The 27,758-nt window shown below is 35.5% G+C and overlaps 1 protein-coding gene across 4 annotated transcripts in view; it reads right to left on the bottom strand.

Annotated features, from left to right (window-relative positions):
• The window catches only part of USP34 (ubiquitin specific peptidase 34), a 243,180-nt gene that overhangs the window by 17,446 nt on the left and 197,976 nt on the right, over nucleotides 1-27,758 (bottom strand). For all 4 annotated transcript variants that reach the window (XM_060117859.1, XM_060117860.1, XM_060117858.1 and 1 more), the window contains 19 exons: nucleotides 26,170-26,223; nucleotides 25,962-26,057; nucleotides 23,784-23,848; nucleotides 23,615-23,690; nucleotides 23,476-23,523; nucleotides 23,009-23,074; nucleotides 21,171-21,251; nucleotides 18,920-19,005; nucleotides 18,169-18,337; nucleotides 17,990-18,064; nucleotides 16,695-16,846; nucleotides 12,992-13,040; nucleotides 12,800-12,904; nucleotides 12,668-12,712; nucleotides 11,816-11,920; nucleotides 10,570-10,717; nucleotides 5,451-6,085; nucleotides 3,122-3,279; nucleotides 1,226-1,304 (listed from right to left, as the gene is read on the bottom strand). In XM_060117859.1, the coding sequence (XP_059973842.1) occupies nucleotides 1,226-1,304; nucleotides 3,122-3,279; nucleotides 5,451-6,085; nucleotides 10,570-10,717; nucleotides 11,816-11,920; nucleotides 12,668-12,712; nucleotides 12,800-12,904; nucleotides 12,992-13,040; nucleotides 16,695-16,846; nucleotides 17,990-18,064; nucleotides 18,169-18,337; nucleotides 18,920-19,005; nucleotides 21,171-21,251; nucleotides 23,009-23,074; nucleotides 23,476-23,523; nucleotides 23,615-23,690; nucleotides 23,784-23,848; nucleotides 25,962-26,057; nucleotides 26,170-26,223 (2,292 nt within the window). The remainder of the gene's footprint in view (nucleotides 1-1,225; nucleotides 1,305-3,121; nucleotides 3,280-5,450; nucleotides 6,086-10,569; nucleotides 10,718-11,815; nucleotides 11,921-12,667; nucleotides 12,713-12,799; nucleotides 12,905-12,991; nucleotides 13,041-16,694; nucleotides 16,847-17,989; nucleotides 18,065-18,168; nucleotides 18,338-18,919; nucleotides 19,006-21,170; nucleotides 21,252-23,008; nucleotides 23,075-23,475; nucleotides 23,524-23,614; nucleotides 23,691-23,783; nucleotides 23,849-25,961; nucleotides 26,058-26,169; nucleotides 26,224-27,758) is intronic.

A 27,758-nucleotide genomic window follows, 5' to 3' on the forward strand; every position in this document is an offset into this window, starting at 1 on the left:
GGAGAACAGGTGACTGCTTTAACTAACTTTCCAGGGTTTCTATGAAAGACAGTGGTGAAATAGCTGTCAGTCATGCTCAAAATAGTAGGTCTGAAGAGGTAAAAGAACTCCAAAAGGTAGGAATTCCTTTAATCATACTGGCTTGTTAAATCTTTTGATTCCTTTAACAGTACTAGCTTAATGAAATCCTTAGTTTTTTCCTATTTCATTTTACACCAATGCATCTTCTTTCTAATCCTCTCAAATTAGTCCCCCATAGCCTATGTACTACTATTCGCAATTCACAGCTGAAAATTCATAACCTAGAATCTGTGGCAGTACATAATCTGAACAATGTACTTGTGTGGCATTTAACCTGTAAGCTGTGAGGACAGGAACCATGTCTGTCTTGTTCACTGCTGTATCCCCAGCGCCTAGCACAATGCCTGGCACAGAGTAGACATTCAAACATCTGTTGAATGAAAGAATGAAATTCTCACTATTCCTCTTCACATACTTTTGTTTTAGCCAAACAGAAATATTTGGTATTTGTCGAATACAACCAATACCTTCTTGCCTTTGTGCTGATTAAGTCATTTATCTAAATGTTTTCCCACTTATCTCTGCAAGTCCAAATTCTTCAAAGTGCAGTTTCATATGTTGTATTCCTATTCTATAACACCATTAACTGAAAAAACTATCCTACCTCTTAATTTTCATGGTGCCCTTGGCACGTACTTTCATCTTACCTCCATTATTATTAGACTAAAGGGTACTATGCACCTCTGTGGACTTAAAATCATCTCACAGTTGTGGATGTTCAATAATCATGGGAAAAATTAACAGCTGATTGTAACCACCTGTAACAATCTCACTAGCTTCCTCTGATGAGGAACTGGGTCAAATAAGCACACTCTTGAGAAATTATGTGTGTCCTCAATTAAATCCTACAGATTTCATCCATTTCTAGTCTTACAAATGAATTTATAAAACTAGTCTATTTCAAGTGTTCTAAATACAAACTGAGGGGAAAAGTATGTAATTACTATGGAAAAAGAAAATAGCACCCAAAAACTGTGACCTAATTCTTCTTGGAATGTAAATTAGCATTTACTGATCTGCGTATTTAAAATCCAGACACCTGTAAAACAGTTTACAATAAACTTTAAATATCCACAAAACAGGAAGTTTGGGTGAGAACATTAAACTGAAATAAATCTACAGTAAAACGCAATAAAGTATTTACCTCAGTCATCAGGATCAACCCTCGATTAAATACAACAAGAAGTCTGTCTTCATCAGATTCTAATAGTATTCTGAAGGCACTAGAAAACAGAGACCAGTTTGAGAACTCTGAATCTGAACAGAACACTTAGGTGATAAAAAAAATAGAAGTAAATTGTCATTTAGATTCTCTACTTTCTTACCTACAAAAAAGAGACAGCTACATCTAGTTCTTAGTAATATAATAAAAGATAATATTAAATAAGAAACCCTCAATGCAACTTAGAGAAAAGTTATGTCTACTAGTATTACACTGGTCAAATCTTAATTATCCACAATGGTGGAAGAGAGGTGCTGACAGGAATATTTTTAAAGTTTCAGTAGAAACAATGTTTCTTTTTATAATGGGTTTATCTTCTACATTATGTTAAGTTCCAGATAACAATAAAATACACTTGGTATTATTGAAGCACTCATCAGCTAGTTACTGGGAAGAACAACAGGAGGGGAAAAAAACACCCAAAACATATGTTGGCTTTGAAAATAATCTACATAATCATCCAAAAGCAGCTGCATTACTCTTGTTAATCGACTTTATTTCATTATTAGGTACTGGAAACTGCTATTATATAGTACAACTGTACTATAATGAGATGTTTTCTTTCATTTTTAAAAAAAATAATCAGGGGCTTCCCAGGTGGCGCAGTGGTTGAGAGTCCGCCTGCCGATGCAAGGGACACGGGTTCGTGCCCCGGTCCGGGAAGATCCCACATGCCGCGGAGCGGCTGGGCCCGTGAGCCATGGCCGCTGAGCCTGCGCGTCCAGAGCCTGTGCTCCTCAACGGGAGAGGCCACAACAGTGAGAGGCCCGCGTAACACACACACACACACACACACACACACACACACACACACACACACACACACACACACACACACACACACACACACACACACACACACACACACACACACACACACACACACACACACACACACACACACACACACACACACACACACACATCAGGAAAGCTCCAAATCTTCTTTTGAAAATAAGCTTTAAGCAGTAAACCTTGGGAAAACAATGTTTCTAAATTAATGCCAAAATTTTAAAAGAGTTCCTTTAAAGAGTCCTGGCAAAAGCACAGTTAATTTCATTTTGTATACTAATAAAGAATCAAATTTTAAAGTTTTCTGAAGAAGATAATCTTAAATAACCTTATCTTGGGTTGATTAGCTTAAGATACTAAAGTGTTCAAGAAAGTACTGCCAAAAAATGTGGGCCTAATAAAAAACATCAGCCTCCAGTCTTAGATTTAATATACAGAAATTAACCTAGACTTAATTTCTACAGTTAAAGGAAATTAAGTGTAATTTGTAGCAATTCCTTTATAGTCATTCAATAACTTCTGTAGCTCTGAACAATTAACTGTAAAGATCATATTTTGGTATTTTGGCGAATTCTTATAGTTAAAAAAGATAGATAGATCTGGGCTAACTAAAATGAGAAACATATTAACAATGAAACTTATCCAAAGATGGAGTAAGCTATTTCTGGAGACCTCTAGGACTGAACTGTCCAAGCATAAGTTAGAATGAATTCCCACAGAGAGGAAGATTTAATCTTTAGGTGGAAGATGGTACATTAAAGTTCCTTCCAACCCTAAAATTCTATGATTCTGATAAAACACACATAGATAATCCAAAACCAAATCAAAATAAAAACTATTCAAAAGTAGCTAATTAACTCTCAAAATATAAATTCCTCCAAGGTGTCTAAAGGTTTAAATGCTTTCCCAATAACCTTAAAGAAGTGGTAAACTTTCAGTTATAAACAATTTAAATTATTCCTCTTTAAATGTCAAGATGATGGCCCCCATCCCTTCACTTGTAAAAACAAAACAATATCTTTTTACCTTATTAAAGTAGTCCAGCAGGAGCGGCCGTCTAAGCAACGTAAGTAACAACTTATGGTTGTTTTCTTAAACTGTTTAATATCTTCCAATTCTTCTTCTCTCATATCTGGCCTCTGAGCTATGAACAGCTGCATCAGGTTGAATAGTTCTTCTACTGCCTGAAAAGGGCAAATAAGCATTATGATGATCTATCTGCTTCTCATTTCTAAGTGTTACGCTCATTAGCCAGTTCTTAAAATTACACAAATTAAGTTAGGTTGCAGTACCATCCAAGAATAGTTATAAAATTAGCAGTAGATTCTATTTTTAAAATGTAATACATTATTCACTAAAAGAAAATAATCTTAAAATAGAATTTCCAGATTAAAAACAAGTAAATTCAACTTGTTCAACTTTAGTCTTAAAACTGTTTAAATTACTAGTTTTATAATGTCAAATGTATGTTCCAGAGATGGTATGCCCATCCTTTGCCCCCCTTTTCTATAGTAAATGAGAAATTATTACTTTGTCACAAAGATTTTACACCCCTCAATTACACCTGAATTAATACTGTTTTTGAGAAAACACTTTGTGCCAACATTTGGAATGATCTTTCTAGACTGATAGATGATCCAGCTCAAGATGGATGAAATGCGGGAACTAATATTTTAGTAAAATCACTAGCTGTGGTTTTATAAACTCATTTACTCATGGGCATGTTAGGAAAGGGCTGTTCTTCTAATACATACTTATCAAAGACCTGAAACCCCCAACCTTCATATTTTTCATGGCAAAAATTGATTTAAGCACCATTTTCATGAAAAATCTCTAACTGATAAGTTCTAAAATAAAGATGTTACATTTCATTGATGCCTAACAACATTAGGGGATAAATATTCTAACTCATCCAGCACTCATCAGAGGTATATTTAACTTACAGACGTCATGTTTAGTAACTAAATCGGAGATTATTTATGTGAATGCGATAGAGAAAAATCCACTGAATCTTAATAAATTCTGTCCTAACTCCTTCTAAGTTCGGCAGACTCTCATTCTCCTTCCGTATTCTTATAACCTTGGCTTTGAACCTCTTTTGGTACTTAATATACTCACTTTCTTTCCTTTATTATAGGCATTCTAACTTTCTTAACAGGAAATAAGGTTATTCTTTCTGGGTGAGAAATAACAACTCACTACATTATGTCTAAAGGACAGTTAATGTCCTTTCTTCCTTCAACAGGAAAAAAGAAGTGTAGCACATAATTCAAGGATACCAATACTTAAAATACCCTTTATTGCAGTCATTTGACTGAGCTCTTAAGTAAATGCTGAATGTCTTGAAGAAGTTCCTCCTCCTATACTCCCCTTAAAATAAGCAAAAAATTTTTCTTATTAGCAGTTTTTAGCCTCTGGGTTGACAACAGCTTCAAAAAGCATTCTGGGGCTTCCCTGGTGGCGCAGTGGTTGAGAGTCCGCCTGCCGATGCAGGGGACACGGGTTTGTGCCCCGGTCGGGGAAGTTCCCGCATGCCGCGGAGCGGCTGGTCCCGTGAGCCATGGCCGCTGAGCTTGCACGTCCAGAGCCTGTGCTCCGCAACAGGAGAGACCACAACAGTGAGAGGCCCGCGTACCACAAAAAAGGAAAAAAAGAAGAGAGAAAAAAAAAAAAAAAAGCATTCTGCACTCTGCTTCCAACCCCCTTCCCAGATGTATACCCTCTTGGTGTAAGCTTGAGCTTACAACAAAGAGTAAGAAGCAACAATGAAAAGAAATATCCAAGAATGACAGCCTAACATGGAGAGGGGAAAATTTAAAATAAAACCTATAGTCTGCAGAGAAAAAGGGATCAGATTTAGATGGTATGTATTTGTACTGTGATAGGCCCACCTCTTAGCCATTTCATTCACTTGAACATAGTGTGAACAAACAAAAAAACCCTAGGGAATACTACAGCTAAGATAAAATATTGTTTAGCTTACAGCTTAGCATAGCATGTAGATGTTGATAATATCTAAACAGTAAATACTCACTTCCTTAAAACTGTATCACAAAGCTGAATTTTTTCATTAGGTATATATGAAAGACTCATTAACAAAACCACAAATTAACATAGGTAAGTTCCATTAGAGATAAAATTTCAATATCAACCTAAGAAAAATTATCCACACACTTATCAATTTTATAACATTTTATACATGTATTCAAGAAAACAAATAAACCTTAAATCTTTAAGAACGAACAGTTAAAGTCAGACTGTACTCCCATATTTTGTCACTACATCCCACAACGGGAAAAACAGGTATTTCCAATCAATTTGACGATACAGATACAAGAGTTATCATTTTACTTACTCCAGGGTATTGGCTGGCATGTGGTGTAAGATTCTTAAAGGCCCACTGAATGTTCTGGTGAGAAGCCAGTTGTCGTGTAAATGCAGGAGACTGTTCACAGCAGAGCCTCAGAATGCCGTAGTAGGCAGGCAGCATCCCACGGTTAAAAAGCACCACATCCTGATCATCATGGTCAGCAAGGATGTAATTGAAGGCAATGTTCTTGGTTACCACTGGGTTCTGAACAATAAGGCGGATATTCTCTGGACAGTCAGCACACACATTGTACCAAAATGAAAGCAAAGCCTGTTTATTGTGATTTGTAGCTATTGCTGGCTCAGAAAGTTTAGGCTGGAAAAGGTTCCACAAATCCATGAAATATGTGGAAAACATCAGCTTCTCAGTTTTGGAAATTAAACAGTAAGTCATAAAGCTAAAATAGGGCACTAGCTTTGTAGTGCCATGAACAGCAGCATCAACATAAAGTTTGGCTCTTGAGAGCAAACCAAGGAGCACGTTGTAGACCTGATGTAGGACTACTGTTGTGTCTGGACTGAGTGGAAGGTCACGGGTTGGGATGTGCAAAGACCTTGTTGACCGGAACATCTGGCGGAATGAATTGCTTGGTATAAGGGACACCAGAAGATAAGCTGCAGCTATAAAATGTAAAACAAAACTGTCAGATGCTTACAAGATATAAAATAGACTGAAGAGCAGTCATTAAACACAAAGTCACTCTTCCCTTTAAAAATTAAAATGAATAAAAATTAAGGGACATGAACATCTCTTTTAATATCTTTCTGCTCTACCACTGGTACCAGAGAAATCCCAAGGAATGACAAAAACAGACGCCTTCCATTCTGTCACTGCTATTTTTTAAGTGGTGACAACAATCGCATAAACAGGAAGTTTTAAACCTCTTTTGTTTAGCTTTCCCAAGATGTAGAATTTTCCCACGTGTTTTATCATTTTATTTCTTCTCAGGGAATAATATGGTTTAACAGGAAGAACACAGCATTTGGAGCCAGAAGACCTATATAATGCTATCTGACATGTCAAATCATTAATTTAGGGTCTTAGCTTTCCTCTTCTTTATCAATTACTACAAAATAATTCAGTATTATTTTGTAGATAATGGTAAACTTACATTATAAAGATTATATATATATATATATATATATATATGCCAATTACAGAACATTAACTTTGGAAAATCTCGGAAAGTCTTCTAGGCTAACCTTGCATGCAAAGAAAGAATCCCTTCCTTCAACATACCTGGAAAATGTTATTAAGCCTATGGTATAATTCTGAGAGGATAATGACTCATTAGTTGAACCCATCTGTAAAAGGAGTTACTATTAGCAAGGCACTAAGCTAGGTACTTTGTAAATATTCTCTCATTTAATCCCTCACAATCATCCTGGAGGTAGGTGATGATACATTGGAAAATCTGAATCTTAGAGAAACAAAGACCAAGGTCACACAGATAAAAAAGGGGAGCCCAGACTTGACCTCGAGAAACGATGATGATGATGATGATGATGATGATGATAATGGTAACATACAAACAACAAGAACTGCTAACATTTATCAAATGCTTAAATTTAACACATTCTTTATGTAGTTGGTATTAGTTTTATTATCTCCACTTTTACTCAGACTTAAAACAGTAAGACTACCCCATTTTCCACAGCAAGTGGCAGAGCTGGAATTCAAACCTTGATTGTCAGACTCATGAGTTAATCGTTCTAACAACATTCACTTCAGAGCCTACTCAAGGCATCTAATGCCTTAGTATAACCCTTTTCAATACACCTACTAATTCTATCTCCCACTATTCTACCTATAATTTGATAACTTCCATCATACTGCCAAAGCAAATACAGTTAGGGTTTCTAAAATTAATTGTAATCTCTTTTATGGATTTATGTCAAATTAAACTTTATTTTTGCACAATACTCCATTTCTACATATTTCATCACCTATATATTGCTCTGATTAGCCTGTTTTCAGTTAGACTCAATTTGGTATGTGTTTCAAATATAAAAACTTGGCATGAAGGTGTCACCTTGATCAATTTTGCATAAAACTGCAATTGAGAAAATAATTTTATTAAAAAAAATTATTCAGTTTAAGTTAAATACTTTTACCCCACCATTTTATTTTGAAAAAATTTTGAACACTGTGAAAGGTTGAAAACATTCTACTCAATAATGACCCATGGGCTTCCCTGGTGGCGCAGTGGTTGAGAGTTCGCCTGCCGATGCAGGGGACGCGGGTTCATGCCCCGGTCCGGGAAGATCCCACATGTCGCGGAGCGGCTGGGCCCGTGAGCCATGGCCGCTGAGCCTGCGCGTCTGGAGCCTGTGCTCCGCAATGGGAGAGGCCACAGCAGTGAGAGGCCCGCGTACCGCAAAAAAAAAAAAATAATAATAATGACCCATGGACCTACCACATAAATTCTACAATTAACATTTTGTTTTGCTTTATCACATACCTAACCATCTACTTATTTCTATAAAAACTACTTGCTTTTAAATAAAAAGTAAGTTCTGCTAGGGAAAAAACCCCCACAACTTTTTAATTATTTTTATCTTTGAGAACAAACAGGGAAGTCAATGTAGAAGAACAGACCATCTTTCTAAAAACTGCCTTGCTATAACTTAAAAATTCCTGGGTCTAGAGAACTTAGAACAAATCATCCATTTCTATATGGCAACTCAACTATTTTAAGACACCTATCATGTCACCATTTTTTCGCTAAATATTCTAAACAGTCATTCCTTAAAATTATTTTGTAGGATTTAGAAGTATTTCTCTGTAGCTTTTCTTCTATCCATGTTACCCTAATTCTTACTGAGTTATACTGATTCTATTTAAATATTTGGGTCCCTATTTCAAGTTACATTGTTTCAAAAGCACGTTTTCGTATTTCTATAGTCTTCACTATTATAATTTTTAAATGATGCATAGCAATTTATTTCCTATCTGAACATCTAGTTTAAAATTTTTCACACTTACAAATAATGCTGTTGGATATTCATATATTGGATGGCTTACTTATACCAGAATCCCTGCAATGGTATTACTGAGTTGAAAAAGGGAAAAAAAATTTAAGGATATTGGTACATACTGCTAAACTACGTTTCATAAGGGTAATATTAACTTACAGTGTCGCTGCAGTATATGAGAATGCTATTTCTTTAGCACTATTATGAATGTTAGGTGTGCCAGCTAGCTAAAAAGCTTTTCTTTTCGTTTTGGTTTTTTGTTCGTTGGGTTTTATGGTCAGGAGTCAGGACATAAATACCAACCAGCATATGTGTCAGCTCTCACAAATATCTCATTACTGTGGGGTTAACTAAACTGGCAGGAAAAAAAGCCTATGAGCAGAGTACCATTGCCAGTCCATGTGTACCCACCACTGAAACATGTTTTCCCCTAATAAACCTTTTATTTTAGAAGACGTAGAACAGACAGTTCCTATACACCCTTCTCCCATTTCCCCTGTTAACATTATTACCATGGTGCATTTGTTGTGACTAAGGAACCAACCAACACTGGCACATTACTATTAACTAGATTCCACACTTCAGATTTCAATAGTTTTGTCCTAATGTTCTTTTTCTGCTTCTAGGATCTCATTTAGGATACATGAGATTTAGATGTCATGTCTCCTTAAGCTCCTCTTGACTGTGACACTTTCTCAGACTTCCTTTGGAAGACCATGACAGTTTTGAGGAGTAGTGGTCAGGTATTTTTGTAGAATGTCCCTCAAATTAAGTTTATCTGATGTGTATCATGGTTAGACGCAGGTTATGGGATTTTGGGAGGAAGACCACATGATGAAGTGCCCTGTGCATCACACCATACCAAGGGCACATACTATAAACATAACTTATCAGTGACATTTTTAACCTTAATTATCTGCCTGACTTAATGTTTGTCAAGTTTCTTAAAGTTATTTTCTCTATCCCTCATACTCTACTCTTTGAAAGCAAGTCACTAAGCTCACACTCAAGGGGGTTTCCCTTTTTGGGGGGAAGATGTACATAAATTTTTTGGAATTCTTCTGTATGGGAGATTTGTCTCTTCTCCATTTCTTTGTTTATTCGATCATTCATTTATATCAGTATGGGCTCATGGGTATTTATTTTATACTTTGGATTATAATTCAGTGCTATGTTAATTATTTTTTCTCTCAAATTGTTCCAGCTTTGGGCATTGGAAGCTCTTTCAGGTTGGTTCTATGTCCCTTTGACATACCCCATCATTTTGTTTTGGGAGTTACTTCCTGACTTTCTGGTTCTACAAGATGCTACAGGCTCATCTTGTATATTCCCTGCCCCAGTCCTAAAATCAGCCATTTCTCCAAGGAGCTATGTTTCATTTTATCGGAAATGATGTTTAAAAACACGGATCTGGGTATTCGATGTGCTTGCTGCTACTGAAGTGTCACTGATTGTATGCCCTCTCAGCAGAAAACTAGGAAATATGATCTTAATAATTAAATTGGATGATTAAAGAATTTAAAAAATTAACTACTTTGATTTTTATTTCTTTTAATACTAACAAAAGAAAACATACTCTGTGTCTATTTACAATCAGTTACCTATTGTGTGAAGTATCTATTTTTGGTATTTGTCCATCTGTCTTCCAAGATCTTTGTTTATTCCCTTCTGGCCTGGGTACAATAAAGATATTTATCATTTAACTCCCATAACTTCAGAGAATATTTTCTCTCAGCTTGTTTTGTGTTTTTATTGCCACTTTACTCTTAGCCTTCTCAAGTTACTTTTAAGACAGGATTTTCTGACCCATTACTCTCTTCACTAATGCTGATAATGCTTTGTGATTCTATCAAGAAAGGAAACAAAAATGATAGTGGTGGTGATATCACCCAAGAAAAGACATAGTTTCCTATCCTTAAAAAAAAAAAAACAAAACACTATAGATATTTGTAAAACATAGCCATAGGTTTTCAAATACTAATATAACTTTGGCGTTTAAAACAATATCTCTAAGAGCCTTTCTGTATTATACAATGGGCATATTATGATCACCTTAAAACAAACAAAAAACAAAACAAAACGTGGAACAACAACAAAATGGTTTCTTAAATTCTGAATATTTGACTTACAAGTCCTGACTCTAGGATAATTGTGAGCCAAAAGAAACCGCTCGACCCAGTTTTCCATATTCTGTAGGACCCAGCTGTGTGCCAGTTTATTTCGGGGTGTCTGCACTGCCAACCAATCCAGACACTGAGAAGGATTGTATTCAATTACCTACAAGTAAAATGACAAGAACAGAATATAAGGCTAACTGAATGAGCAGTTACTTTTTTAAACTTACTTTTGGTATGTGCATCAGACACTTTAAAGCTAAATAGTTTTTTGAAAACTAGAGCCTGAAAGAAGTTTCACACCCATGTTTTTTCCCATTTTTAAAGCAACTTATTTTTATTAATAGGAATATGTTCAAGGAGAATTTGTCATTAGTTTACAAAATAAAATTATAATAACCAAGGACTCTAACACAGGACCAACGAGAGAACTCAATGACCTTTAAGGTCTTAAGTTTACAAAGTTATTTAAAAGTGCTTTTAATTCTCTAAATTTTCCATCTTTACTTTTCTGATTGTTTGCCCACTCTGCTACTATAAGTGAGAATGAAAACTAGCTCACTACACTGCTGGGAAGATTTTTTTCATTGGAAAAGGAAATCCTAGGAATCTAGAGTAGGGGGTGGAAAATTATGGCTCTCAGGAGCCGAAATTACAGCTTCTATGGTTTGCCTGTTTTTAAGTTTTTATTGGAACACAACCATGACCACTCATTTACATTTTGTCTATGGCTGGTTGAATGGTTCTAACAGAGACCATATGGCCCACAAAGCCTAAAATATTTACTATCTGGACTATGAAGAGAAAAAGTTTGCCAGGCCCCTGGTCTAGAAAGTGGGCATTTCCAACACTCACTAAGAAGAAATTCTGTAACCTCAGCACTAACTCTGGAGGAAAGGAAATGGTTGGTGCTTCCTCTGTATTTTCTATCAACTGCTGAAGGCACCTGGCTTGTATTTCTAGGGCTTCTACCACTTCAGGGAATCTTTTTTGAGGATACGGGAATGAGGACCTCGGATGAGCTGAAGACTGTTTATGACCCTACGAGAAAGTCTTTAAACATTTGAGACACTAGGGAAGAACTCTTTTTTCCCCTAGATCTTCTGACTAAAGCATCTCTTCTTCCCTTGACCTGTGACTTACTAAAACCATTTTGAGTTACCCAAGCAAGAAGAAACTAGTACTTAAAATGTGAGTGATTGTGTTAGAAAAATAAAGCCCTCAGAAAAATAAACACTAAAACATCTGCTGCAAGACTTACCTCCCATATCCTTTGCAGAATGTAAGATGCAAAGGGAGGCATTCCTGGAGGTCCACCAGCAAACTCCATTAGCATAGTCAACAATTTAAAGAAAGGATTGGCTGCCTATAAGACATGTACACGACTGTGTATTTAGATCTGTTTGAACCCATCATTTCCAGCTGAAAACAAAGAAGTATAACTCTTCTACAAATCACATTTAAATCTGCTGTATTAGGTTAGAGAGCTCAGTACTCATACATATGAACCTGAACTCTCATAAAGCAGAAGGGTGAGCGCAGGATACAGTGTCAATTGTGTGGGAGCCGCGTGTAACAGAAAACATCTATTTTTCTGGATGTCAATTTGGGGAAAAAAAGTATCAAAACTCTTGTTAATGAGACAATCATGTTTATAGAAAAATTTAGATTAAAAGTTTCCTGCAGCAACCTTTGCTCTCTGAGGTATAATTTATATTAATATTTGACATGTATTATCAAAGTAGCTATAACATTTTCATTTTATGAAAATACATACTTCTCCACCTAGGCAGAATTCTGGTTAGTCTACTTTCTTCTAAGGCACAATATGATATATGCTTCAAACCAAACAACTTTAAAGCTCAGTATCTAGGTGGCACTCTGATATATTCAACTTATATGTAAATTTATATTTAATTGGGAAAATGACATTTGTGACAAGATGTGAAGAGGTAATTCAGTTTATTCAAGTTACATAGTTAAAAATAGGTTGTTTTATTATGAGGGAAGCCTTGATAAATTTTTTCCCAAAAACTATTAGAAAGGTTCGTTTGAAAGCACTGTCAGTGCTGATAGCAGTTTGAAAAACATGAATGAACAGATGTCTACATACCTCAGGAGTCAATTTTGCTATTGATGTGAAAAGCATAGATACAATCTAAAACAAAACAAAACAAAAGGGATAATTTCAGAATATTCTTCTACAAATTACCAAAAAACTTTAAGACTGTTTCTCAGCACTTACATGTTCTGCAAGTCGATTATTGTATCGACAAAGGCTGAAAATCAGATTACAAGTTTGTCTTATATTGATGCCATCACGAATATGTTGAAACAAGAAGGGAAATCCCTGTTAAAAGCAAAAGTTGTTCATTTAAGAACTATTTTGTTGTTATTTTTGTGATTATCAAGTGGTCTAATATTGAGATGGTATTACCTTTCCTCCTGTTAATGCCGCCATGTCAGTCTGTGATAATGTCAAATGCCTGAAAGAAAACATTAGTGGAAATAAGTTTTTTTTTCCTCTATACTACTTTATAGCCATTTGCATCATGACACATAACAAAATTGTTGATTCAATTACAAGTGTACCAAGCCACCATCATAAAATGATTTTTGAACTTTCTGCTAGCTAGACTTGCTCACTAGACATCTTTTAGACAATTTTTCAAAATACCAAGATTGGTACATGGAAGTCCAAATCTACTTTATTTCCATTTAATTAACTCAATATTTTGGTGTACTGTAACACTAGGATGGGTCTAATTTAGAGAGCTTTTTTTTGACATGAGAACCTTCAAAACAAAACGAACTTCTAAGAAATAGAGAATTTCACTTTCAAGTTTAAAATGATTGCATATTTCTTTAACTTCTTATAGAAAATTTCAAACACACACAAAAATAGAATACTGTAAGCATCCCATCACTCATTTGCAAATTACCACCTTACGGTCGGTCTTGATTCATCTGTACCTCCTACTCGTTCAAATATGAACTATTTTGAAGCAATTCCAGATATTTTATCACTTAGTCCATAAATTTCAATACATATCCCAAACATAAATTTCAAAAACATAAACAATACTAACATTATTCACACCTAAAATAAATTAACAATTTCTTATTATCATACAAGATCCAGTCAAATGTACAATTGCCTCAAGTTTCTAAAAAAATTTTTTTATAATTTGTTTGAATCAGGATCCAAATGAAGTCCTCTGTTGATACTGGTTGAAATGTCTTTTAAATCTCTTTTAGACAACTGGTTTCCCCTCCGATTTTATCTTGCAATTAATCTGTTGAAGAAAGCAGGTGGTTTGACCTGTAGAATTTCCCACATTTCCATTTTGCTGATTATATCCTTGGTGTGTTGTTTTAACATATTCCTCTGTCCCCGTATTTCCTATAAACTGGTAGTTATTAGATCTAGAGACTTGATCAGATCTAGGTTTGATTTTTTAATCAAGGATACCTTATAAACGGTAGTGTGAACTTTCATCAGGAGGCACACAATGAAAAGCTGTCCCTCTTTCTGTAATGTTTTCAGCCCATGATGATCATTTCCTAGATCCATTATTGCATTTGGGATGCAAAATATTGATATCCTAATTCCAGCATTACTTGCTCATTTATTAGCTTAAATACCTCTATGACGATGAACATCCCTCTCATTTACCATTTGGTTGCCATGAAGTATAATTCTTGCAGGTAGGATAAATACTTGATATTGTTCCTTTATTAGTAAGTTTCCAAAACTATTACTTGGTTTCTTAATATACTCCAAAAGTTGTCAATAATTTTTAAAATTTTGTTTTTAGGTATCATTATGAACTCATGGATGTAAACATCCATGATGTGTTTTAGTCCACTTGCAGTTATTACTATTATTGATGCTCAAGTTGTCCAATCTGTGACCAGTAGAAACCTCCTTAAGTTGACTCTTGAGACTTTTTAACATGACCTCAGTAGTCTTTGATAGCCTCCTTGCTTTCCAAAATGACAAAATGTTCGAGGCTTCCCATTCATTTCTTGCCCAAGGCCTGGAATTAGCCATTTTCTCAAGGAACCTTGATTTTTTTCAGTGGGAAATATTATCTAGATGCCAGGGCCACTCACTGATTTTTGGGTTGGACAGGATTTCTAGGCCTTTTCAGAAAATGGAGATACATAATACATTTTTTGTTTGCTTAAGACAAAATATACCATGAACTCTACTGATATTCCCAAATTCAAATTTAGTTTTGAAGAAGTTATGTAAACATCCTACAATTTTATATTTGTATTTCTCTTTTCTTTCTCTGAAAATCTTGGTTTCTAATGACATTAACAATTATCTATTTGTTTTATTCTATAATACATTTTCAGAATAATAATTCTAATTATACTACTACTCACAATATAATTAGTAAAACACTTGAGGATAATTTTACAATTCTTTTTGTCCTTCAGGTACATCCCACTAAAAATTACAGTTAAATCAATGTGTTCTAAAGTCACTTTAATTCCTCTCCAGTGGCTATGTCACCAACTCAATATACAGTTAGGCTCATTTATTTCAGTCTGCTTTTGATTTTTAGGGATTGCATTTTATTAAATTATAATTATAGAAAACATTTACATGATTCCAAAGATAAATCTAAAAAACAAAACAGTGTACTATATTCAAAGAAGTCAAACTTTCATTCCTGTCCCCTCCAGCCTGTTTTCCCCTCCCCCAACCACTGGAAACTTTAAAAATTTATTTTAAAAAATTTAGTCTTCAATTAGAAAAATAGTCAATTCTTGTTATTTGTAGTACTTACATTCTATAAAGAGCTGCGAACACTGAATTAGTGAACACTGAATCACTGCTCATAGGGAAAACATACACTTAGGTTCCTGTGAACCCCTGGTCATAACATTTCCATCAATAGATCAATATGTTACCTTGTATAATGTGTGTTTCTGTTTAAAGACACCTGATTTAATGTTGACTCATTAGCACTGAATACAGAGCAAACAGCACTGTAACTCAAACCTGAATGAAGCTTATCTAATGTGTACTTTCTCCTTAAGGCATATTATGGCCTTCTTGAGCTTAGGAACACACTAGACAGCACTTGGCACTATGCTTGGGACCATTTTTAAACATCCAAATCACCAACAAAAAGCATAAATGTGAAAAATGTGGCATATATTGCAAACAAAAATTTGTTTACAATTTGAGCACCAAAACAAGAAGGCAGAGTGTCACCATGTTTGACCTCAGCTGGAGAAGTGTGTGTCAGGTCAACGCCAATTTTTTGCCACTCTGTACATTCTGTAATCCACAAATCACTGTAAATGCTTCACAAGTACTGATTTGGGGATTACAAATAAATTTAAGTAGGAGAATTCACAAATTGGAGATCCATGAATAATGAGGCTTGGTTGCACATGCACACACACACACACACACACACACACTCTCTCTCTCTCTCTCTCTCTCTCTCACTCACTTTGTGTCCCACAGCCTCCCTTTCTTAAAAAGTAGCATACCAAAGGGAATTCCCTGGTGGTCCAGTGGTTAGGACTCAGTGATCCTGTAAGCCATGCTGCGTGGCCAAAAGAAAAAAAAAGTAGCATACTATATATACTTTTGTCCACCTTGTTTTTTTTTTTTCACCTCAGTGATATGTATCTTAAAGATCTCTCCATGGTAGTACACATACATTCCATACTGCCTGTTTTTCTTCTGCTATAGAGTCCTCTATCAAGTGGATGCTCTGTTTCTTCAACTTGTACCATCTTTGTGGACATTTTCAGTCTTTTGCTGTTTATAAACACTGCTTCAATAAACAGCACTGCACATACATCTTTTGGTGTTTTGGGAACAGAATCCCAGAAGTGGGGTTGCTAGGTCAAAGGATGAATGCACATATAATTTTGCTAGATATTTTACTGTATATTTCTTCAATGTATATTTCTAACATGACTCAGGCAAAGTAAGAGTTTGGTACAAAGGATCGAAATATTTATGCTACAAGAATTGATGGAAAGTGTTGTTATTATTTAAAAGGAATTAAGTAACAAAAACTACTGAGTTAATAATGGTAAAACAATTATGTAAAAAGAATAAAATCAAACATGCTTTAAGCATTTTGAATGTTGAAACATTTCACCTTTCTGAGCGAGACTGTTCAACCAAAAGAGCAACTAAAGCTATCATTTTTTCAAGAGCAGCTGGCCTGTATTTTTCTTCTGCCAGAGAGAGTATATCTTCTTCCTCCTCCTCTTCTTCCCCTTCTTCCTCTGACAACACTTCAACTTGAGGCTAGAACATAACACAATTCATTTTTAATATGATATTATTTTTTAACATTATGTTGAGAGAAAAGAGCTTGATTGTCTTACATAACAATGCAGGGTAGACAGTGGCAGGAGCATGTATTGTGAAAAATAACCACTCAAAGGCCTAACCCTAACTTTAAAAGTCTAAACCACATTCAGGACAATTTTAGATTTAACAGGCAGAACTGTAAAGAACAATAATTCCCAATACTGTATTTACCTTACCTAAAGATATAAATTCTTTAATAATAATTTTTTTTCTTACAGGCAAGCTCTTTGGAAGATAAATCAGGAACAAAATTTATATGAGTATGATAAAATGGTATTTCATATTTAATAAAAATACCAGTTACACAAATTAAGGAATCCATATTTGCAGTTTTCAGATAATCCAAACAGTAGGTATTTCAAAGAGATATTCATTTGGGGTTTGAAATGCAACACTGAAAAGATTTTATGATCTAACAAAGCAAAAGAAAAGCAGTCTAAATAAGTAGCCATCTAGGCTGAAATTAGATAATAACAGTACATATTTGGAGAACCATTACAGCACAGTGGCTAACAGTTTCGTTCAGGAGTCTAACCAAGGATCAAAGCCTAACTCACTGTGATCTGAAACAAGTTAACTTCTTTATGCCTCAAGTTCCCCATCTGTAAAATGGAGATGACAACAGTACTTACCTCTTAGGGCTGCAACAAGGATTAAATAAGATAGAGCATTCAATCCAATGTGGTCATTACAGACAACACAAAATTGATGTAATAGTTTTAATATTATGAATTGAATTTTTGGAAGACTGACAGACTTAATATAGCAAAGGGCTTTAAAAACATGGCCAGCAAAAATGTTCACCAAAACACAACATGCTACTGATAGGACCCTAAAGCAGGTGATGGTCATTTTGCCTAAATTTATTTGCTTTGATCCAGGGCCATACCAGTGAAGTTTATCACTTGACTGTTTCTTCTCTTGCTATATCCATTTAAAATATCAACCAAACTTAGACCCTTAAAATCATTTAATATCAGGGCTAGAAGGGACTTCAAAGGAATCTAGTATCTTTCTATGATGCAAACTTGAAAACATGGCCTCTAAATCCCTGATATGAGACAGAATTGTACTTACATTTTCAGGCCCTTTGGTTCCCATGTAAAAATGTACCATTGTAGATATGGCTTGCAGTGAAAGCAAAAACTGGCTCTAAAAATAAAAAAAATGATTTAAAAATATAAAATAAAAACAATTAAGTTTTAAATACTGAAAATAAGTACATAATACCAGAAATAAACAAGATATAGCCTCACCTCTTCTTCACCCATTTTGGCAAATTCGTAAAGGAAGGCAAAATATTCTGTAAGATGTTTACTGTGAGGCTTTACACCATGTTCCATGATTAATAACAGAGTTCTCACAAATCGAGTGACACACGAACGACCACCTATATCTTCAACTGAAGCATCCATATCATCAGACCTGAAAACACAATTTTATATATCTTAGAGAAAGTATGAAGTCTGGGGATAGATATTTTGGGAGGAGAAATATTTTAGAAACCTGAATTTATCTTTCATCTTTGTAATAATGAATACCAATTATAATAATACAAATAGTTGGATTCCAGTTATGTCTCGCTGAAATCAAAACAAAAAGATTAAGTCAAGGTTACTTGTAGAGGATTTTGAAAATGCAATTAAATAAAAATAAAACAAAAGTTTTCCTTCTTGATTTATATTATTACAGATTATTTTTAAATAGGAGAACCTAAATATTTCAGTGTGGATATTTAAAAATACTTCGTAGGCAGATCATCAAAAAACTTAAAAATAAAATGTTCAGGGACTTCCCTGGTGGTCTGGTGGTTAAGACTCCGTGTTCCCAGTGCAGGGGGCCCGGGTTCGATCCGTGGTCAGGGAATTAGATCCCACATGCATGCTGCAATTAAGAGTTCGCATGCCGCAATGAAACTAAGACCCGGCACAGCCAAATAAATAAATAAATATGTTAAATAAGTAAATAAATAAATAAAAATTCCAGTTCAAAAGGTATACTTCTTACCCATCTTCCATTCCTGGCTGTAGATAGAGATGAGCATGCACAGGTCTAAGTCTCTGAATCACATGGATACACAAACGCTGAAACATCTAGAGATGAAAAGAGAGGACAACCTAAGAGTCAACTTACATCAGGTAACAAAGACACTGAAAAATGAACATGATTAAAAATTCTGCTACCCTGGGCTTCCCTGGTGGCGCAGTGGTTGAGAGTCCGCCTGCCAATGCAGGGGACACGGGTTCGTGCCCTGGTCTGGGAAGATCCCACGTGCCGCGGAGCGGCTGGGCCCGTGAGCCATGGCCGCTGAGCCTGTGCGTCTGGAGCCTGTGCTCCGCAACGGGAGAGGCCACAACAGTGAGAGGCCTGCGTACCGCAAAAAAAAAAAAAAAAAAAAAAAAAAAAAAAAAAATTCTGCTACCCATTTATATTTTGCCCACAGATTACCTTTTGACATTCTAAAGCTTTCCTGGAGTCTCAACTACAGACTGAAGATAAAAGGTAGAGTTAGCTTGAAAAACAATTTTATAAGGGAAAAAGCAAAAACAAACTATAGGTTTCAGTAATAGAGATTACCAAATACAAAGCTTCATGAAACCTCCTTTACTAGTGGAGATACAGAGGAAAGAAAACTTGGTATCCATCTCTTTCAGAAGAGTGGAGTAGGGCAGGACAGCTGCTTATCAGAATTTCAATGACTAGGAGAAGGAAATGCGATTTAAGTTTATCCAAAAAATATGGATTAAGATATACAAATGGCCAATAAGCACACGAAAAGATGTTTACTATCATTAATTGTTAAGGAAATGCAAACCAAAACTACAATGAGATACTACTTCACACCCATTAGAATGGCTAAAATCAAGAAGACAATAAACAAATGTTGAAGAAGATGTAGCAAAACTGGAACCTTCACAGATTGCTGGTGGGAATGTAAACTGGTGCAGACATCATGAAAAACAGTTTGGTAGTCCCTAAGAATGTTACAACCCAGAAGTTCACTCCTATGTATATATCCAAAAGAACTGAAAACACATGTCCACACAAATATCTGTACACCTATGTTCAGAGCAGTGTTATTCAAAACAGCAAAGAAGTGGAAACATCACTAATGTTCATCAACTGCTGAAAAGATAAACAAAATTTGGTATATAGAATATTACTTGGCAATAAGAAGAAATAAAGTACAGATAGAAGTCACAACATGGGTAAACCTTGAAAACATTGTTAAATCAAGAAAGCCAGTCACAAAAGACCACATACTGTGTGATTCTATTCAAATGAAATGGTGAGAATAGGCAAACCCAAAGAGGCAGAAAGTGTATTAACGGTGGCCAGGGGCTGCAGAGAAGGAACAGGATAAAATGGAAGTGATTGCTCGTAAGTATGGGATTTCTTTTGGGGGTGTTATAAAATTAGATAAATAATGGTCACATGTTTGGGAATATACTAAAAACCACAAAATTTTACACTTTGAGAAGTTTTGCTAAATTTTATGATATAAGAATTGTATCTCGGGCTTCCCTGGTGGTGCAGTGGTTGAGAGTCCGCCTGCCAATGCAGGGGACACGGGTTCGTGCCCCGGTGTGGGAGGATCCCACATGCCGCGGAGCGGCTGGGCCCGTGAGCCATGGCCCCTGAGCCTGCGGGTCCGGAGCCTGTGCTCCGCAACGGGAGAGGCCACAACAGTGAGAGGCCCGCGTACCGCAAAAAATAAAAAAATAAAATAAAATAAAAAATAAAGATTAAGAATTGTATCTCAATTATAACTGAAAGTAGCATATTTCAGATTAAATTTTTGGTTTTGTGTCATAAATGCATATGTATTTTTCTTCCTTGTTAATTTTTCCAGTGATTTAAGAAAAACAAATTGATTCATGTGACAGTTGAGAATCTGTCACAGAAATAAGTTATACACTATTCATTTAACTTTCAAGGCCATTACAGTACCCTACCATGGTTAGAATATCTAAGGATCTGAATAAGAATCAGTACAACTCATACATCAAAGTAGGATCTGAGAAAATAGGCAGTTATAGCTATCTTCCTATAACCAGGAAATGTGAATGATTTTAATCACTTGACTGGAATGATAGCTGATTTGCCAAAAGAAGCTGGTGAAAATAAGAGCAAAATGACTTTTGTGATAAGAGGTCGATCTTTTCAAACTACTTTCAATGCTGGGTTAAAATATATTCACAGGCAAATTCAGAACAAACTTGAAAGCCACTTCTTTTCCAAATAAATTTTTTCTTACCTGTCTCACAATTTGATTAGGGCACTTAATTAGTATCTGCATTGGCCACCAATCATCATCAGCCATGCGGTCCAAAAACCACTGTAAGTAAATAGTGTGATTTTAACAATCAATCAATACTTGTCAATTGGGATAAAAATCACACAAAGATTTTAATTCTAGTTGACATTTGAATTCTTACCAAAAAAGATTCTTCAATTGGTAGAAAGTGTAAAATCTAAAATGTCTAAAGTCATAATCAAGGTCATCTCAATACAGAATTCCATGGATGCCATTTACATTATGGTGTAGAACCTACATGATGACAACCTGCAGTTCTTAATAAAGTCAAATACTATTTTCCTCTTAGACTTCATAAATGTCACACTGCAGAATTTTTTGTTCCTATTAATAATATAAGATCTGAGTATGATAAACTTTCTGTTTAAAACCAATTTATGTTCTGTTGATAACAAAAAACACTCTTCTTCACGCTTAGCTAAGACAATTAATTTCAAGGTATCTCTTAATCACATATTTAACTCCTCTATTGAACTGTACTGCCTATTTATGCACACACATAATTACTGACAACTGTAGGGAATTTAAACTCCTTGAGAGAGTTCCAGAGGCAAATCCTTAGTGAAAAAACTGAAGCCGCAACTTTATTTAAAAAAAACAAAAACAAAAAAAATTTATGACCTTATCAAGCTTCTGCATATACTGAACAGGTTTTTTTTGTTTCTTTTTTTTTTTACCGAACAGTTTTTTAAAAATCATGAAGAGGGAAGGGAATAGAGGAATATGTTAAATAACACCCAAAGGATGCACTAGATCAAAGCCAGCATGTGGAAAATCCTGCAGAACAAATGAGAAAGTGGTACGGAGGGGAAAAAAAAAAAGGTAACTACAGTTGCTCCTTGGTATGGAGCCCCAGCATACACGAAAATCTGCAGATACTCAAGTCCCATAGTTGACCTTCTGTATCTTAGGTTCCTCCACATTCTCAGGTTTAACCAACCACAGATTGTATGGTACTGTACGTATTTACTGAAAAAATCTGTGTATGAGTGGACCCACACAGTTCAAACCCGTGTTGTCCAAGGGTCAACTGTATTATAGATGAAAAGAGATTTACAAGACAAAAGCAAAATGTGGACCTTGTTTCAATACTAATTCAAACAAACCGACTGAAAAAAACAAAAAAATAAAATCTTTCTAAAAACCTTCTACATCTGAAAAAAATCTTCAACTAATTTCATCTATTGTACACTACGCTGCTGTCTCCCACTTCTGGGAATTTATAAGACTTGCATTCCTAGAAAGGTACACACCACTCTGGGAGATCATCACACATGATAAACGATAGTAAGATGGCAATATGCTAAGTGTTTATTACCTGTGTGCATACTATCCTTAGGGATGTATGTTTCTCTTATAATGTAATATGGGAAAAGATAAAATAGGACATAAACTGACCTACTGGGATATATGCATTTTTATTCAGAGGGGGAAGGGAGATATGCATTTTTCAGTATTTTCTGGTAGCATGCAGAAGTAGTTAAGAAATATCTGGTACAGTTCTGAATTTTCTATACTTTTTCCTTCCAATACATGGTGGGGGGGAACCCAAGGATTTTTAAGTAACTTAAAAATCAATTATTTAATCAATGTAATGAATTTGATACAGTAATTATAAATTTCTCTTGGCAATCAAGTAATTTTAGGAACAACTTACACTGGCTCCCTATGATTTATAATAGATAAACCAATTTTGTTATAGCATTTAAGTTAAGAACAAAAGAAAACAAGAAAGTGAATCTTAAGCTATGCATTATTTGTTGAATTTTTCACCTCACCTCACAAGCTGCTTGACTATTATTAAATTGTTTGGTCAACAGTTCAATCCACTGAAGCATTGTGGGCTAAAAAAGAAAAAGAAGTTACTGAAGGTATTAGGTGATATCTGGGGCTTCCCTGGTGGTGCAGTGGTTAAGAATCCACCTGTCAATGCAGGGGACACGGGTTCAGGCCCTGGCCCGGGAAGATCCCACATGCCGTGGAGCAACTAAGCCCATGTGCTCCAACTACTGAGCCTGTGCTCTAGAGCCCATGAGCCACAACTACTGAAGCCCGTGCTCCACAACAGGAGAAGCCACCACAATGAGAAGGCTGTGCACCGCAATGAAGAGTAGCCCCTGCTCATTGCGACTAGAGAAAGACCACGCAGTAACGAAGACCCAACGCAGCCAAAAATTAAATTAAAAAAAAAAGATATCTGATAAATGACATGAATGGCACAAAGTTTACGAAATAAAACACATACCTTTTCTTTTGAATGAATAAATGTCTCTAGGACAAAGGAAGTGCTTAACTGCAAGAAAAGATAAAATTAAGCAAAAAAGATTTAATTATTTTAAAGTCACCAATTTTGAAGAAATTACCTAAGTCTATACATATATTACCTTTGCTGTCATTAAGGACACAGCTTTAGGATCTGGTAATGTACTGGGAATACAACTACACAACTGCCACATAAACCTAGAATTTGAAAACAATAGGTTAAAATTCTTACAAAATAAGATTTTTTAAAAATGTGTAACAAAAAAATCTTATTAAATCTGCCAAGCTTACCCAAAATATGTATGTTCAAAAATGTTTTTGTCTTGAAGAAACTGCATGTTATCATGCCAAATCCACTGAAGAAAAAAATGTTAACATTAGACATCAGAAAGCATTTGCTTCATAACATTTTACCAATATTTTTATTAGACAAAATAAGACTTGCTCTAGAAGAAACAAAAAATATACATGCACTTAAAATTTATGTTGATTTTTTTCCAGGTAAATGGAATATGGAAGTTGTTACTAAACCTGATCCAATTTATCATTACTTATCTGGTTACCTCAAGTGATCACGTTGTTTCTTTTTTTTTTAATTTATTTATTAAATTTTTGCAAGTAAGAACTCTGAAATCCCATCTGTCTGAAGAGCAAATATATAATGAATAAAATTATGTTAACGTTGGTAACATACATGAAAACTATGGTAGGCTGATATTTTGGTAAGAACAGTTTATGAGAGACAGGTTTATGTTTAAAAACTGGCAAAATAAGGGACTTCCCTGGTGGCACAGTGGTTAAGAATCTGCCTGCCAATGCAGGCGACACAGGTTCATGCCCTGGTCTGGGAAGATCCCACATGCCACAGAGCAACTAAGCCCGTGCACCATAACTACTGAGCCTGTGCTCTAGAGCCTGCAAGCCACAACTACTGAAGCCCACACACCTAGAGCCTGTGTTCCGCAATGAGGAGCCACCACAATGAGAAGCCTGCACACCGCAATGAAGAGTAGCCCGCGCTCGCTGCAACTAGAGAAAGCCCACGTGCAGCAACGAAGACCCAACGCGGCCAAAAATAAATAAAATTTTTTAAAAAAGAAAACAATGTGAAAAAGAAATTCACGTTTACTTATAGATCCTGTATTTATTGAAAAAAAAAAAACCCAAAACCACGTGTAAGTGGACCCTCACAGTTCAAGCCTGTGTTCTTCAAATGCCAACTGTACATCATTAAGGTTTTATGTAAAATTTCATTTTATTTCACATGTGGGTGGCTATCTTTAAATACTGTTGGGTCCTCATCTAGAACATGGTGTACATTTGTCTGAATACCCTGGGGACACAAAGTCTTGCACATAATGATGATTATAATCTATTTTATTTTGCTATTATGATAGCAGTTGAAATAAATCTTTGTATAAATAGGTGAGTTTAATAGCTTGACATCTAGTGAAGCATCTAATTCTGCTGGTAAACCTAATTTAGAGGGTGTGGAAGAAGATAATATTCTTGGCTCTTTATCAGTAAATTACAGGTAGGCAAGATACCATTAAAAGTGTTTGGGGGGCTTCCCTGGTGGCACAGTGGTTGGGAGTCCGCCTGCTGATGCAGGGGATGCGGGTTCATGCCCTGGTCTGGGAGGATCCCACATGCCGCGGAGCGGCTGGGCCTGTGAGCCATGGCTGCTGAGCCTGCGCGTCCGGGGCCTGTGTTCCGCAACGGGAGAGGCCACGGCCGGGAGAGGCCCGCGTACCGCAAAAAAAAAAAAAAAAAAAAAAAAGTGTTTGGGGAACATAATCCACTCAGTTTTAAGACTTGACCACAATAGTGCAAATATCAATCAGTCAGAGAGTAAAAGTTTAATTGTCTACATGGAAAAGTACACTTGTATCAGGTATACCTTTCTGGAGATTTATTTTTTGTACTTTTGGCCAAGTCAGTTTACAACAATGATACAACATACATCGAGTGTGCACACTTTTTATAAACCCCTAACATTATCACTTAACTACATTACAAAACGAAGAGAGTTCATTACTACAAATGAGACACATATTAAAATATATATAATACATATTTTAAATGCATTTAAAATACACTGTACTCTTGTGTATAACATGAAGTATAAGAAAAGGAACATTCACAGTCCTATCACCCAATCCAAGAATATCACCAACCATACAAGTTAATTGTGAGCTTGCGCTTATTCCATCAACCATTTTTACCTTTCTTATTTTTCTTCAATTATTACTAATAATTGTTTTCCACTCCCTTTAATCTCTTTCACTTTACATTCACCTGTTGTATGTCAGTATTACCGAGACTATCTGTAAACAGGGTTAAGGCCTACCTCGGATTACAGATACTAATGGTGTTGTTTATATAGCCTGCTTTTATATTCTAGAACTAATACTTGCATAAATACTTAAAATGCTTTTAAATTGTTGCTAAAGTTAAATTAACTCATACCTCTAGTAATTCAGATGAAACATCAAATTTGTATTCTTTGCCATTTTCTTCCTCTGGTTCCATGCGTTTGTAAAACAGCATATAAGCACTGTGTGTCTTTAAGAGGGAAAAAAAAAGTATATTTTCATTTTGACATAGTATAACTACAAAAGTAGATAACATGGAAGTCAGAAAACAATGTGCAATTATACATGAAAGAAATGGTTACCTTTTCAAAGGAGAAATCCATAAATTTATCTGTAACAGAATCATAGGTCTTGGTCTGTTTAAAAAAATGAAAGTTTTCCTTCTTTAAGAAATGGGTACACTCAGCTATATTTATATATAAAATATTTCATAAATAGCTATTTTATACTTTATAGCAACTTTGTAAATAGTTCTCAAATAGCATTATATTCATAAAAATCTTTGATAGAAGTTTTTGGCTAGGAGTATGTACTTTAAAAAAAAATTCAAAACATTTTTAAGGTACTTAACATCAATAATATAAAGCTTAATAAAATGGACTTGCAATCTGAGAAACTATTTTTTAAAAATAGATCTTTATTGGAATATAATTGCTTCACAATACCGTGTTAGTTTCTGTTGCACAACAAAGTGAATCAGCCATATGCATACAGACATCCCCATATCCCCTCCCTCTTGAGCCTCCCTCCCATCCTCCCTATCCCACCCCTCTAGGTCATCGCAAAGCACCAAGCCGATCTCCCTGTGCTATGCTGCTACTTCCCACCAGTCAACTATTTCACATTCGGTAGTGTATATATGTTGATGCTACTCTCACTTCGCCCCAGCTTCGCCCTCCCACCCCATGTCATCAAGTCCGTTCTCTATGCCTACCCCTTTATTCCTGCCCTGCAACTAGGTTCATCAGTATCATTTTCTTTTGATTCCATATATGTGCGTTAGCATACGGTATTTGTTTTTCTCTTTCTGACTTACTTCACTCTATATGTCAGACTCTAGGTCCATTCACCTCACTACAAATAACTGAATTTCATTTCTTTTTATAGCTGAGTAATATTCCATTGTATATATGTGCCACATCTTCTTTATCCATTCATCTGTCAATGGACATTTAGATTCGTTCCATGTCCTGGCTATTGTAAATGGTGCTGCAATGAACACTGTGGTGCATGTCTCTTTTTGAATTATGGTTTTCTCAAGGTATATGCCCAGTAGTGGGATTGCTGGGTCATATGGCATTCTATTTTTAGTTTTTTAAGGAACCTCCATACTGTTTTTTTTAGTGGCTGTATCAATTTACATTCCCACCAGCAGTGTAGGAGGGTTCCCGTTTCACCACACCCTTTCCAGCATTTACTGTTTCTAGCTTTTTTGATAATGGCCATTCTGACCGGCGTGAGGTGATACCTCATTGTAGTTTTGATTTGCAGTTCTCTAATAATTAGTGATGTTGAGCATCTTTTCATGTGCCTCTTGGCTGTCTCTATGTCTTCCTTGGTGAAATGTTTATTTAGGTCTTCTGCCCATTTTCTAACTGGATTGTTTGTTTTTTTGATACTGAACTCCATGAGCTGTTTGTATATTTTGGAGATTAATCCTTTGTCTGTTGTTTCATCTGCAAATATTTTCTCCCATTCTGCGGGTTGTCTTTTTGTCTTGTTTATGGTTTCCTTTGCTGTGCAAAAGCTTTCAAGTTTAAGTCCCATTTGTTTATTTTTGTTTTTATTTCTGTTACTCTAGGAGGTGGGTCAAGAAAGATCTTGCTGTGGTTTATGTCAAAGAGTGTTTTTCCTATGTTTTCCTCTAAAAGTTTTATAGTGTCTGGTCTTA

The sequence above is a fragment of the Mesoplodon densirostris genome, chromosome 14, assembly GCF_025265405.1.
Source record: "Mesoplodon densirostris isolate mMesDen1 chromosome 14, mMesDen1 primary haplotype, whole genome shotgun sequence".
Classification (NCBI taxonomy): Eukaryota; Metazoa; Chordata; class Mammalia; order Artiodactyla; family Ziphiidae; genus Mesoplodon; species Mesoplodon densirostris.